We start from the raw sequence: 15,859 nt of genomic DNA on the forward strand, positions 1-15,859 counted from the left end.
TAATTAAATTGAGTAAGACAAGAGATTGCCCACCCATAGAGAATAAAATCCTATTTCTTCTCCCTTCTGGAGAACAGTGGGAACAGCCTGGCCTGCAGGTTGATTGTCATATTCTACCTCCTTCCCACCTACTTATTGCTACAGAGAGACACAGAACTTAGCCTCTCAACACATTCTGTCATTTTCCTGGGGCTGCAGAAGAGAGGGCTTCCTTAGGTTAGTTCCAAGGTCCTGTGCGCATTAAAGTATTTGCCTCCAAAAGGAGAGAGAAGCCTCTCTCTCCCTCCTTGCTTGCTTGTTTCCTTTCACTTTATCTTTCCCTCTGTACTGACAATGCAAAGATTTTACTTAAAGGGTATGTGTTTTATTCAGTTTCGCCATTATCCTATATACTAAAATACTGCCTTTGTCAGAATGCTGATATTTTACAATGCTCTGCAAATACATAGATAAAAATTTTTTTTTTTTTTTTAAAGAACAATTCCAGAGTTAAATACTGGCTAAATGTTGGCAACAATAGTGGAATTCATTCGTCCCCCGGGGCCTCGGTGATGTGAAGTGTTTATAGGTGTCTTTCCGCTAACCTCAAAAGTGGAAAACTTAGGCTTTTCGTGCTTGGTGCTGTCTTTGCCCCAGGAGCTTAGTGAGTGCAGCCTCGTCTTCTAGAATTCTCTTTGTGGCTTAGGGAATGTGTATGATTTTCCTGCATTCCTTCTTGGAGGCTCTAGGCCATGCTGATTGCTCCTGAGTGATGACAGGTGCTTGTTGCCTGCTAAACAATACTTGTGTCTAAATCCTATTTTCACATATAAATAAAGAGGTGGTGATTTTGTTTTACAGATAGATTTTCACTTCCAGACTTTTCTATTTGATTGGACGTATTTAAACAACAAGTCATGCAAGAAGGTTAAATTGACTGATTTTACAAGAGTTTGAGTTGAAAACCCATTGCTTAAGTAAGGTAACATGAAGCCAGGAGTATGGCACACTTTCTCCTGTCTGGTCCCTTGTCCCTTTCTCTGGGCTCTAGTTGTACTAGACTAATCGCTGTGTTCTAAACATGTCATGTACAATGAGAGATGGCACAGGACAGTGGTCTGAGTACAGAGTCTGGGGCCAGACCACCTGTGTTTGAATCCTAGCTTCCTTGGTTTTTTGTTTTTGTTTTCGTTTTTTAGCTGTGGATCTTATTAACCTCTCTGTGGCTCTGTTTTCTTGTACAAAACCAGGTAAATAGTAATGGAACTTTTTCACAGAGTAGTAGTGAGGATTAAGATAGTTAATACATATAATGGGTTTAAAACAGTGCATAGAACATAGTAAGCGCTCAGTAAATATTAGCTCTTTTTTCATTCTTCACTTGTTTTTTTGCCATTCTTAAGCTATTCTTATGTGGTGTGGTGTGTTTTCTCCTCATCTGTCTTCTAAAATAGTCTGTATTTTAACAGTCTTACTGCATTTATGAAGCTGTCCTGCAATTTTCAGTTGGGATTCTAGCCTTGGCTGTACATTGAAATCACCTGTGTATTAAATACTGATACCTGCGTTTTTGCTCTGTGCTAGATATGGCTTGTAGTGGCTTGTGAGAATGGGTGGTTGTATTTCCATGGAATTTTCTTTCAGGTAAGCTTTGGTAGCTTAAAATCAGCCATGGTGAGAATATTTACACTCTTGAAATTGGCAGATACTACCACAGGCATTCTTTTCAATCTACTTGGTATTTTAGTGATTTGTTTATAAGCATCTCTAAATAGATACTGAGCCCTTTAGTAGGGTTGTGTTAGTTTGCTAGGACTGAAGTAACAAAGTACCACAGACTGGGTGGCTTAAAAAACAGAAATTTATTGTTTTACACTTCCGGAGGCTAGAAATCCAAAATCGAGGTTCCAGCAGGGTTGGTTTCTTCTCAGGGCTGTGAGGGAAGGCTCTCCCAGGCCTCTCTCCTTGGCTCATAGATGGCCATCTTCTTCCTGTGTTTCTTTATATAGTCTTCCTTTAGTGTGTGTGTCTGTGTCCAGATTTCTGGGACAAAAGGGTCTGGGAAACCCTTTTCATAGAGACACCAGTCATATTGAACTAGGCCCCACCCTAATGACCTCACTTCAACTTGATGACCTCTGTAAGCACTCTGTCTTCAAAAAAGGTCACATTCTGAGGTACTGGGGGTTAGGAGTTCCACATAGGGATTTTAGGAGGACATAATTCAGCCCATAACACACAGCAAGGAACTCCTTTTTTCCTTTTTTCCATTTATTCCTGTAGTGAAGATTTGTTGAATTGAAAAGGAAACATCAGTTAGTTATTCATGTACTATGAATTCCAGATCGTCAATTTGTTGATTTTATTATTTTTTTTGAAGCAGCTGTTTCTTGGGATAATATCAGAGTTCGTTATTTGTAGAGAAAAATATCAGTTTAGGAAGATTGGTTATTTTAAGTTGTCTGAGGCAGGCTCGAGCTTGTTAATGAACTCAAAGGCATATGATCCGAGTGAAATGGTCTTGATTTTGTGTCTGTCACTGAGAGAATGCTTTTAATCATGCATGAAAAAAATGTTTGAGATGAATTTCCACTAAGCTGAGAATGTTTTAATGCTGATCATTCTCTTCAGGATTATATAAGACTCTAAATTTCTCAGAAAAGTAGGATTTCTTTTGCTTTTTCTCGAGGGCATATAATGTCAGGTAATGATTCTGTGATTTTTGTGATTAACAGAAATGTCTTTGAACCACAGGAAGCGTAAATTATTTTGTAAAAATTTGCTTCGTGTTAGGATGATTGTGTGTATATGAAATAGTGGATGACATTTAAACTATGATCATCTCAAAGCATGTAAATATGGAATGTACTTTTTGAAGTTAAATGTTTTTCTTCAAAATGAGATACTTCTCTGCAGCATTTTTTGCTGAATAAATACTTGAATTAGAATCTTATTCCAAAAATGTATTTGAAATACACACTGGCACAGGAATTTGTTGGTCTAAATGTTCAGATTTTTTTTTTGAATTTTATTTTATTTTTTATACAGCAGGTTCTTATTAGTCATCAGTTTTATACACATCAGTGTATACATGTCAATCCCAATTGCCCAATTCATCCCACCACCACCCAATTAATCCCACCACCACCCCAACCCCCCACTTCCCCCCTTGGTTTCCATACGTTCGTCCTCTACATCTGTGTCTCTATTTCTGCCTTGCAAACTGGTTCATCTGTACCAAAATGTTCCGATTTTTTAATAGAAAATTTTCAGCTATAAATTATATATGGCAAATATATAAAGCTTTAATTTTTAGTCAACCTTAAGTATAATTTACATGCAATACAATTTATACATTTTAAGTATATGAGTCAAATCAATTTTGATAAATATATACATCAGTATAACCACCACTCCAATTAAGATGTAGAACATTTCCATCTTCCCAGAAGGTTCCCTGTGCCTCTTTGCAGTCATTTTTCTCCCCATGTCCACCTCCTACTCCAAACAAATACTGATCTGATTCGACTGTTACAGAATTTCACATAGATGGAATCATTACAGTATGTACTCTTTCATGTCCAGCCCTTTTCAGCATGATGCCTGTGAAATTCACCCATGCTTTGAGTGTATTGGTAGTTTGTTCCTTTTTATTGTTCGGTAGAATTGCTACAGAACTTGTTTATCCATTCACTTGCTGAACATTTGAGTTTTTGGTACTGTGACTGATTGAATGTGTCAAAAGTGGTTTGTGAAGTTTCGTGCTGATGATTTCTCGCTGGACGATGCTCCACGGTTGGGTAGACCAGTTGAAGTTGATGACGATCAAATCGAGACATTAATTGAGAACAGTCAATGTTACACCACACGGCAGATAGCCGACATAATCAAAATATCCAAATCAAGCATTGAAAATCATTTGCACCAGCTTGGTTATGTTAATTGCTTTGATGTTTGGGTTCCACATAAGTTAAGCGAAATAAACCTTCTTGACCGTATTTCTACATGCGATTCTCCACTTAAATGTAATGAAAACGTTCTGTTTTTAAAACAAATTGTGATGGGCGATGAAAAGTGGATACTGTACAATAATGTGGAACGGAAGAGATCGTGGGGCAAGTGAAATGAACCACCACCAACCACACCAAAGGCCGGTCTTCATCCAAAGAAGGTGATGTATTGTGTATATCGTGGGATTGGAAGGGAGTCCTCTATTATGAGCTCCTTCCGGAAACCCAAACTGTTAATTCCAACAAGTACTGCTCCCAATTAGACCAACTGAAAGCAGCACTCTATGAAAAGTGACCAGAATTAGTCAACAGAAAACGCATAATCTTCCATCAGGATAACGCATGACCACATGTTTCTTTGATGACCAGGCAAAAACTGTTACAGACTGGCTGGAAAGTTCTGATTCATCTTCTGTATTCACCAGACATTGCACCTTCAGATTTCCATTTATTTCGGTCTTTACAAAATTCTCTTAGTGGAAAAAAATTTCAATTCCCTGGAAGACTATAAAAGGCTCCCAGAACAGTTCTTTGCTCAAAAAGATAAAAAGTTTTGGGAAGATGGAATTATGCAGTTGCCTGAAAAATGGCAGAAGTTAGTGGAACAAAACGGTGAATACGTTGTTCAATGAAGTTCTTGGTGAAAATGAAAAATGTCTTTTATTTTTACTTAAAAACTGAAGGAACTTTTTGGCCAACGTGTAGATTCTTTTCCCATATGGGTCATTACAGAGTATTGAGTAGTATTCCCTGTGCTATACAGTAGGTCCTTATTAGTTATCTATTTTATATATAGTAGTGTGTACATGTCTAGGTAATTGGTTTTAGAGTTTAGCAACTTTTGTTAATTTTTCTAAAGTTAAACTTTAAAATTAACCAGTATCTTTTGTCATCTTTGAAGACTGCTATTTAAGTGACCTTTGAGTGACTTCTTTTGTTTCTGCCTGTGAAATGAAAATTCTTTGTGTCTATTTAAAGGCGTTTCAAGCATCAGAAGTAGGTGAGGTGCTATTTTGGGGAGGGGTAGTGGGTTCTGAAATCCCACATTAGCTTTTCCTCATCTTCATCCTGTGCTCCCCTGGAGTGAAAAAGGTACCGTTAGAGACACATCTTGGTATCTACTGAGAATATTTTTCATCGCTGATGTGTTCTTTCCTTTGTGCCTGTCCTGCCCACTTTCATCTATTCTAAAGCGCTCTCCCTTTTTTCCCCTTTTCCTTTGAGCACGTGACTGACTATTCCTATCTTTCATTGTTAAGTAGCAGTAATAATGTTAATAATAATAGCAATAGCTAACACTATGTATTAGACACTATTCTAGGGGCTTTATAATATTTATTGACTGATTTAATCTTCACAAATCCCCTGTGAGGGAGCTACTATTCTTTTAATACAGATTTCCAGGAAACTGAGGCAGAGAGCTGTTAAGTCTGGGGTTATCCAACTACTAAGTGGCAGAACTGGGATTTGATCCAGACTTCCTGGCTCTGAAGCATAGGCTCTGAACCACTCCATTATACGGCTTCTCAGTAAAAACACACAAAGAAGCAACCATTCCCTTCTTTCACCTCTGCTTCTGGACTTCAAAAGGAGTAATGTTTTATAGCACAGTTGACATTATTTTGGTTAATATTCCATGAAACTTTCATTCCTTTATAATGCATATTACAGTTTGTATTTCTATCTCTGGCAGTAAAGTTCCTGACAAAAAGCATGTGTGCTTCAAACAAAGTAGCTTTATTTCTGAAGGTATTACTTTACAAACTGCAGTCCCACATGTTCAGTAGAAAGCACAGGCCATCCTAGCATGTGGTTATTCTTCTGGGAAAGCATCTTAGAGGAGGTGAGTCTTGGCTGGCTTGTTAAGTAAGAATATGTGCACAGGGCTGGGGGTATGGTATGTGGAGATGGGTGGCAAAAAGACCCAGGATTGGGATGGACTGAAAGATTAAGAAAAGGATGGAGGTTTTAAAGTATTGTTCCAAGGGAGTTCATCCTTAGAGAAGATTTCCAGGGTCAGGGAAGAAGAGCTGGGAGGTTATGACTATAGGCAGAAATGATGCCTTCTCTAGGCCCTTGGGCTTTCTGCCTCCATTCCCTCCCCCTTCGTTTTTCTCTTCCCCCTGGTTCCCCAAGTTTGAGCGCTCTAATCCTTTTAGTTTTCCTGACCTCATTGCAGATAGAAATACTTCCCTGTCAGGTTAGCAATTTCCAGACAGATGAGCAATTTTTTGTTGGAGTGTTACCTTCTTTTTTTTTTTTCTTAAAGTAACAACTACTATAAAAGAAAAAGTAAAATCAAAAGCTAGAGAAAATTTTAGAAAGACGTGAGTTTACCTAGTGTAGACTTCTTACCTTAAGATAAGGTAAGATAAGATAAGACCTCCTGTCTTAGTCTTTTGAACAGCAGGCACAGCTGCCATTCGTGCAGGCCTTGGTTACTTCCTGGGCCTTAGGCCTCCTCTGTCTGAGGCCCCAGGGAGTTTGCATAGTGAGTGAGGAGATTCTCAGTTCTTCTTCTGGCTCCCCAACAGGCCTGTCCTCTGGGGCTAGGTCCTAGCGTTTCCTTACTTCGGGTCTTTCTAACCCTGCGGGGGCTTGCCCTAAATGTGCTTTTAATTTCTAGCCCCCAATGGTAACTTGTCTAAGGTCCCTTTATCTCTGCTTGGTGGGAAACTGTGTGTGTAGTGGTGGCCGGGGGCTTCCTGGTCTCTACAGTCTCTGACTTGTACTCTGTCTCCCTCTTGGTTTGGTCTGAAGCAGGCTCACCAGCTGAAATCAAACTGGGTCTTTCTCACCTCAGTTCACTATTGCCCATCTGGCCAACAGTAGAGGTTGCCATCTTTCTAAGATGCTGTCTGTGTGATTGTGTCCACTTCCTTCTCTCCTTTTTTGCTTTTTGAAAACTGTATACTTTATAGTGAGTTCTTATTGAATTTTTAAAAGTTAAAAATGAACATACTGGCTCATGTAAGTGAAAAGCTTGAAGGTAGGCTGGAATTGGGCATGGATGGATTTAGGGGCTCTTCTCCTTTGTCTCTCCCTCTGGCGTTTGCCCTCTTATGTTCCACAAGGTAGCAGGAAGGTTGCAGCCATTCCGTTTCCCGGACTCCTAGCCTCCCAGGTTTAAGTCCAGGGAAGTGGACAAACATCTTCTCCTGGGAGCTCCTGTGTAAATCCTGTAATCCACTCTTTGCTTTTTCTTTCTCTGTTCTTTTTTTTTTTTTTTTTAAATTAATTAATTAATTAATTTATGGCTGTGTTGGGTCTTCATTTCTGTGCGAGGGCTTTCTCTAGTTGTGGCAAGTGGGGGCCACTCCTCATCGCGGTGCACGGGCCTCTCATTATCGCGGCCTCTCTTGTTGCGGAGTACAGGCTCCAGACGCGCAGGCTCAGTAATTGTGGCTCACGGGCCTAGTTGCTCCGCGGCATGCGGGATCTTCCCAGACCAGGGCTTGAACCCGTGTCCCCTGCATTGGCAGGCAGATTCTCAACCACTGCGCCACCAGGGAAGCCCTCTTTCTCTCTTCTTAAGAAACAATTTTATTTTTTGAATAAGTGGTATATTCCAATGGTTCAAAAATCTAAAACTCTTGTAAGGATATGGGGTGAAAAGCTTTTCTTCCATCTTGTCCTTTTTATCATTAAGTACCTCTCTTTGTCTTGTTATAATGCTTTTTGTCCTGAATTTTATCTTGCCTGATAAGAAAATCTTGTCCCATGCTTTCTTTTTATTTGCACTAGCCTAATATATTCATCTCGGCAATTTTTTTCCAGCCAACCTTTTTTTTCTAACCTTTCTGAATTACTTTAAGTTTTGCTCCTATTGGTAGTGTGGAAAGTTTTTCTTATTCTTTTTTTAATAAATTTATTTATTTATTTATTTATGGCTGCGTTGTGTCTTCGTTGCTGTGTGGGCTTTCTCTAGTTGCAACGAGGGGGGGCTACTCTTTTTTTTTTTTAAGGTGTAAATCACATAATCGATCTCCAAAATTAAATGTTAGCAAACAGAATCCATCAGTATAATAAAAAGGATAAATACAAGATAGTGTGATGCCTTAGCTGAAGAATATAAAAACAGTTCAACATAAAGAAATCTAATAATATAACCCATCACATTAGTAAGGTAGAGGAGAAAAATATATGATCATCTAGACAGATGTGAAAAGTATTTTGATAAAATTCAACATCCATTCATCCATTATTAATTACAAGACCACACCAAAAATTACAACAATGCTTCAGGAAACTTCTATACTGTGTAAGATTATACAACTGAAACAATAGCAAGCACTAATAATAGACCTAAAAAAGTCAGAAGAATAACAAGAATAGTTACTATGACCACTAGTATTCAGCATTAGGGGCTACTCTTCATTGTGGTGCACGGGCTTCTCATTGTGGTGGCTTCTCTTGTTGCGGAGCATGGGCTCTGGGCGCGCGGGCTTCAATAGTTGTGGCTCGTGGGCTCCAGAGTGCAGGTTCAGTATTTGTGGTGCACGAGCTTAGTTGCTCCGCGGTATGTGGGATCTTCCCGGACCAGGGCTTGAACCTGTGTCCCCTGCATTGGCAGGCAGATTCTTAACCACGGTGCCACCAGGGAAGTCCCAGTTTTTCTTCTTTTGTAATCCAATCCGAGGTTAATTTTCTTTAAATAAGTGAGTTTAGTCCATTTACATTTGTCATTATGGTAGATATATTTGATATTAGTTTGTCCATATTTAGTTTTCTATTTTTATATCTTAGAGAATCTTCCACTATGTGGTCTGTTTTCCTTGCTGTTCTTCTGGGGTTATTCTGATATTTTCATTCTAGTGGTTGTCTTTATAATTTGACATAATGCCCTCAGTCTTCTAAAAAAGTGATGGTTCCCTATTATAAGAAGTAATAAATTAATGAATTTCATCCTAATTCTAATATAGAGGCATTGTAACTATGTTACATAGTCTGTTTTATTCAATCTCGATCTCTATTACATTTTATCCTCAGAGGAAAGAATTAATCACTCAGCAAGCTTGGAACTCAATCTGTATTATTATTATCAATAAATACACTGTCAGAAGAGGCCTTGGGTTTTCCTAGAGTAGATTGTCAGCCTTTAGCAAGGCTCTTTTCATCTATAAAAATTATAGTTTCAAAAGTCACCATAGATCATAAATTGGTAAGTTGACATTTGGTCACAATTAAACATTATCAAAATCTTTGTGGGTAGTTTGCTACTCAGCACCAGAGAATCACCAATTTTATGTCCAAGTTGACATTACTGGGTCTAAAGTTCCCCCTTTTTTTAGTGTAGGTTCCACACTTGTTGAGAGTTTTATTGCCACTTAATTTTTCAAAAACAATATATTTGGCACCACAGAGGCATGTAACATATGAAAAGGATTTTTTAAAATTAGAAATCTTGGGACTTCCCTGGTGGTCCAGTGCTAAAGAATCCACCTTACAATGCAGGGGACATGGGTTCGATCCCTGGTCAGGGAACTAAGATCCCACACGCTGCAGGGCAACTAAGCCTGAGTGCCGCAACTACTGAGCTCGTGTGCCTCAGCTAGAGAGCCCTCGTGCCACAAACTACAGAGGCCACATGCTCTGGAGCCCGCGTGCAACAACTAGAGAAGAGAAAACCTGCTGCCATAGCTAGAGAGAAGCCCGCACGCTGCAATGAAAGATCCCGCATGCCTCAACGAAGGTCCCGTGTGCCACAACTAAGACCCAATGCTGCCAAAAATAAATAATAAATATATGTTTAAAAAAATAAAATAAAATTAGAAATCTTAAAACAGTCCAGCTTTGCATACCCCATGTAGTGACTGAGACTCACATGCTGACATTAGTCCTCCCATCCAGTGCAGAAGGGCAGTTGCCACCCCAGGCCCACGGAGGAGGAGCATAGCCTCTGTTCAGCCTCTTTTCTGTTCAGAAGGCTTCAGCCTCTGGTCACAAACAGCCTCTGTAGAGGGTGGGAAGGTGTTTTTTAATAATTTTTTAAGTCCTTGGTCAATTATGGGACCATCGTTGACTTCCTTAATTTTTTGGTGAAAAGATATTTACTGCTCACCTCTAATAGAGCAGCTAAAAACATAGACTGTCTTTGGAGAAGATTTATATTTCCACTTTGTACTCTAGTCCTACAATGGCTGCCAGTATTGTTCGTGTAGATGAGTGTTTTCAGTTTACCTGCGAGTCACCCCGAAAACCCTGTTAAATGAAAATACCCCCTCTCCTCCAGCTTCTTGCTGAATTCAGATGGAACATATTCGGGGTGTGGCATCTGTGCTTTTAATGTGTGTTGCAGGTGATTCTGATGCAGGTATTTTACAGGCTACAGTTTGAGGAAACCAAGATTGACAGTTCTCTGTTGCATATAGAAATTTTACTAAAATCTAGTTTGACAAAATTCTGGTTGGATATTACTCTCTATGTATATAGTGTTTCAAGTAGACTTTTGTTTCAAAGATACAGTGATTTGATTTTACCATAAAGAAATCTAGGGAAACACAGATAAGAGATTTCACATATAACTCCAATCGGTTTGTGGAAAAAAATTTGCCTGAGGGTATTTTATATACAGATTGCAGAATGTTGAATTTAACACTCTTGTAATGCTTCCATGAAAGCCTCAAGGGTAACTGACAAGTCCATTTTTATCAAATTTAATGTGTTTCTAAATCCTTATCTGCTTTTCAAACAAAATATTAGAACAGTAATTGAGTTACCAGCTGCCTCGTGTGTTCACTCTAGGAACTTGTACAAAAGCATTGTGGAACTCACCTAAGGTCATTCATTGCTTTTTGAGTTACTAAATAGCTTTGCAGTAGGCTTCTAAAAATCCAGGTATTAAGGGTGTCTACAGGAAGATAAAAATTGATAAGAGATTTGCAATAGTTAGTCTGATACTCTCTCCATTGGATTAAGGTGGAAAAATCCTCTTCAGCACTACAGATGGGAGAAAATCCTCCCTCTTAGATTTCTTCCTGAAGCAGCTTATGCCTGTCTAGTCTTGCAATAGAACAGAAAAAGCCTTTGGAGCTAGGTATGCTGGCACAGATTTTCTGGGGGAAAAGAAAAATACTAAGAAATCAAATTTATAACTTTATTTAGGCAATGCAGAACCCCATGACAAGTATAATATATTCCAGGAATGCAAAGATCATTCAGCATCAGAAAATATGAATAATATCTTACCAGATTAAGTGAGCGGAAACAATGTGATTATTTTAATACCTATAGAAAGAGCATTAGCTAAGATTCAGTAATCCTTTATGACTAATTTTTTTTATTTTTGCAAAAACTGGGAAACTTACCAAACCTCAGGCTAATAAGTCATTTATTCCAAAATCCATTAGTAAAAATCATATTTAAGAGTCGAAACTTTGGAAGCATTCCGATTAGTATCAGTAAGAAAGCAAAGGATGGCTGTTAGCCTTACCTTTGTTCAACGCAGCCCTGAAGGTCTTAGCCAGTAGTGTAGCGAGACAGGAAAAAGAAATGAAAAATAGAAATTTTCTTCTTGAAGATGATATTAATTCATACATAGACAATACAGGAAAAAAGTGTTTAGCATAGTTGCTACATATAAAAATTTAGGTTCATGTACACCAGTGATAAGCTTTTAGTCAATGTAATAGAAGAAAAGATTCCCTTCACAGTAGTATTAATCTATAATATATCTAAGAGTGAGCACAACCAAAGATATATATAACATGGAGAAAATTACAAAACATTATTGTTAGATATAAAAGACATGAATAGAGATATTATGCCATCTTTAACAATAGGATATCTTCATTTGTTAAGATATCATTTCTCTCTAAATTAATTCATTGTAAATCCAGTAAAAAGCCCAATAAGGGGGCTTCCCTGGTGGCGCAGTGGTTGAGAATCTGCCTGACGATGCAGGGGACACGGGTTCGAGCCCTGGTCTGGGAGGATCCCACATGCCGCGGAGCAACTGGGCCCGTGAGCCACAACTACTGAGCCTGCGCGTCTGGAGCCTGTGCTCCACAACAACAGAGGCCGCGATAGTGAGAGGCCCGCGCACCGCGATGAAGAGTGGCCCCCGCTCGCCGCAACTGGAGAAAGCCCTCGTGCAGAAACGAAGACCCAACACAGCCATAAATAAATAAATAAATAAAATTAAAAAAAAAAAAAAAAAAAAAAAAAGCCCAATAAGGTTTTTGTGAAACTTGACAAAATGAACCTAAAATTTCTAAAGAAATTCAAAAGCCCAAGAATAGCCAAGACAATCTTGAAAAGCAAGGTAGGGTCCTTGCCACAGATATTGATAACCAAGCCATGGAAATTACAGTACTGTGGTCCTGATACAGAGATAGACAAAAAGATCAGTGGAATAGGATAGAAGCCAGAGACAGGGTCACAACGTATACAGAAATGTGGAGGCAGCATTCTAAATTAGTAGGAAAAGATGGAATGTTTTATAATGGTGCTTGATCCTTAATTGATAATCGTATGGAAAATAAAAGTGTATTTCTAACTTCACACCATCCCCCAAAATAAATTCAGGTGAATTAAATTTGAAAAGCAAATCTTAAAAATTTACTCAAAAATAAGAAATAATTGAAAATTTAAAAACAGGTACGAAGAAACGAAATTGAGCTATATGCAGTGAGGTGGATGGACCTAGACACTGTCATACAGAGTGAAGTAAGTCAGAAAGAGAAAAACATACCGTATGCTAACACATATATATGGAATCTAAAAAAAAAAAAAGGATCTGAAGAACCTAGGGGCAGGACAGGAATAAAGACGCAAACGTAGAGAATGGACTTGAGGACATGGGGAGGGGGAAGGGTAAGCTAGGACGAAGTGAGAGAGTGGCATGGACATATATACACTACCAAATGTAAAATAGATAGCTAGTGGGAAGCAGCTGCATAGCACAGGGAGATCAGCTCGGTGCTTTGTGACTGCCTAGAGGGATGGGATAGGGAGGGTGGGAGAGAGGTGCAAGAGGGAGGGGATATGGGGATATATGTATATGTATAGCTGATTCACTTTGTTATACAGCAGAAACTAACACAACATTGTAAAGCAATTATACTCCAATAAAGATGTTAAAAAAAAATGTCCATCTTCATGTATAAATCTTAGAAATATAATTCTGAGTGTGAAAGCAAGTTGTAGAAGGATAGGTGTAATAAAGTACTGCTTATATGAAATTTAAAACATGAAATGATACAGTGTATTGTGTAAAGATGCTAAAATATATTGTGAAGTATAAAAACATACATGGTGCTAATATACACCAAATTGAAGGTAGTGTTTTCTTCTGAAGATGGTAGATGAATATGACTGAAGAGGGACGTGTGCAGGATACACCTGTATCTGTAATTTTTATTTTTAGATAAAAATATTCTAAAGCAACATATGGCAACATGTTAACATCAAGTGAATGTCCAATAGTAAAGAAATGGTGGAATAAATTATGGCTTTTACATACTATCAAGTATTTTTCAGCCATTAAAAAGAATGAGTTGTAGCTAGGTCACTTTATATGGAGGGATTTCCAAGAGTTATTATTTAGTGAAGAAAAGAAGATGCCGGGAAGTTTGTATAAAGTCATCCCCTTTTTATAAAACAATGCATGCATGAGTAGGTGTATATGACAAACTTACATATGACCATATGAACATGAAAAAAATGAGGAAGGATTCCTCCTAGGCTGTTAACAGGGGTTGTGAGTGAGGTGATTAGGAAAGGAGAGGAGGGGAGGGGAGGGGAATGGGGAGTCAAGCAAACTAGAAAATGGAAAAGACAATGCACTACTAGCATGGATGATGATTTGATGATTTTGTTTATGTACTTACATGATCATTTATGTATATACACACACACGTATGCATATTTTTTTAAAAGTGTAGAACCACTTATAGAAAGAGTGAGAATTGACTTAAGGGGAATTTACTATATTTGACTGGAGGCTGTGGTAGAAGAAATGGACTTATTAGCATAGTGCCAACCAAAGATGCCACTTCAAAGAAATTAATGATGTATTCTGTTTCTAGTGGATTTAAACAATTGATGCAATTAAATTGATGCTTTTCCATTTTTCTCCCTTTTGTGTTTATTAAGGTAACTGACCTTAATTTTAATGAGTTCTTAATAACAATATATATAAAGTACTCACAGTGTGCTAGGTGATATAAAATACCAGTAGTAAAAGTAATAATATTTTATGAAATGCAGCCTTTTGACAGGGAAACCTTAGCTCTTTGTCTCTTTTTTTTCAACTTGGGAGAGAATAAGGAATGAGTCTTATTTATTTTGGTCAGGTCAAGGCCTAAATACAGATAGTGCAAGATTGTGGATAATTGTTTTTTAATTTTGCATTTTTTTCTTTCAGCGTGCGGGATGACAGAATTCGAGTAGAAAGGATGGATAGCATGTGTTTTGAATACAGCCACGCTTTCCAAGAGGTTACAGAATTTTATGCAAAAGACGTAGTTGACGGTAAAGCTAAATATTTTACACATGTTAGCCATGTGTCCTCAAATTTACCTGAGTTGAGATTTGGATAAAGGTGCAAGTTTGACTTAAACTCTAATGGAAACTAGATAGTTATTGATTAATAACTGGTCAGAAGCACAACTGCAGCTGCTTCTTTGTAATTATGACCATTTAGTAACTTGATGTTTTTGACATATTCATTGGAGTGTAACAAGTTAGTTACTGAAGAACCTTCCTTTTTGCTTCCTTTAAAAGATAGCCCATGATTTTCCTGCAACTTTATAAAATGTCTGGGTAAATCTCCTAATGAAGGCTAGCATTTCCCAAAATTGATGGCCAGAATTAAAATACCAGAACATTAGTGACAGGGTCTTAAGATGTTGGATTACCATTGTTTGTCTAATTCACGTTTTCTCAGCCAAGTATGTGTTTGATTTGGTCTGTACCCCTCATTCCTGCCAGTCCAGCTTATGCTAAGATCCAATTTTATCCCCTATCACAAGCTGCAGAGCTTTCACTGTTAGACCAGCCTCCCCCAGCTCCCTCTTAGGCATCAATGTCTTGTTGGCATTTCTTTCCCCATCCCTTTTAATCTCATGGTGTCTTGGCCAAATTGAATCAAGCGTCTGAGAGTGTAACCCACTTATAATGGCAGTCCGAGATATCACCAAGGGATCATCATCTTATGTTCGACTAAAGACAAGACTAAGTCACGAAACTATCATAAGCCACTCTTGGCATCAGATTCACTTAGAAGGATATAGGACAGAAAATCCAGTTTGCCGACAAGACGCTGTTCCTCTTAGTGGAAGGAGTACTCAGCAGTCTTTGCAGCAGTCCACAGAGTCATTGGGCGCTTAAAATCCCCTCCCTCCTCTAGTGACTGCTCAGTTGCAAAGAAAGCAGACTTTCATCAGGGGGATGCAGGATCTGCCCTGGCTTAGAAGCCCCATGCCCTATAGGAAACCTTATCTCTTGCTGGAATTTCTCCAAAGGACATGCCAAGTTCAAAGAGTCAGTGTACTCAAGGAAGGCCAAAATTCTGGAGTCAGGTATTTATAATTTCCCCTAGTTCAGATGCAGTTTACTGATTTCAGGTCATTTTTACCATACGCAATGCTACCTCATAACACAATGGCACTTCATCTTTGTCAGGTTTCCTGGGGAACAGAGCTAGACAGTTAAAAGATGAAATTCTCAGTAGAAGGGAAAAGAGTTTTGTTAACTCGTCATTTACACCTTGGTTTTATAAAAAGCTATAGTTGAAAGTAATATATTTTATATTACAGATTTGTAGAGGATATCTTGTAATTTTTTCTAAAGGTTATAAATACCTACTGCAAAAAAAGTTAAAACATAGTTGTGTGTAAGGAAAAAAGTACAAGTCCTTCCCCTCAAAT

General features: G+C 38.3%; 1 protein-coding gene across 2 annotated transcripts in view; it reads left to right on the forward strand.

The window, feature by feature from the left end:
• MSH3 (mutS homolog 3) overlaps positions 1-15,859 on the forward strand; it is a 183,549-nt gene that overhangs the window by 41,663 nt on the left and 126,027 nt on the right. For both annotated transcript variants that reach the window (XM_036847244.1, XM_036847245.1), the window contains exon 9: positions 14,356-14,462. In XM_036847244.1, coding sequence (XP_036703139.1) covers positions 14,356-14,462 — 107 coding nt within the window. The remainder of the gene's footprint in view (positions 1-14,355; positions 14,463-15,859) is intronic.

This window comes from Balaenoptera musculus, chromosome 3, assembly GCF_009873245.2.
Source record: "Balaenoptera musculus isolate JJ_BM4_2016_0621 chromosome 3, mBalMus1.pri.v3, whole genome shotgun sequence".
In the NCBI taxonomy this organism is placed as follows: domain Eukaryota; kingdom Metazoa; phylum Chordata; class Mammalia; order Artiodactyla; family Balaenopteridae; genus Balaenoptera; species Balaenoptera musculus.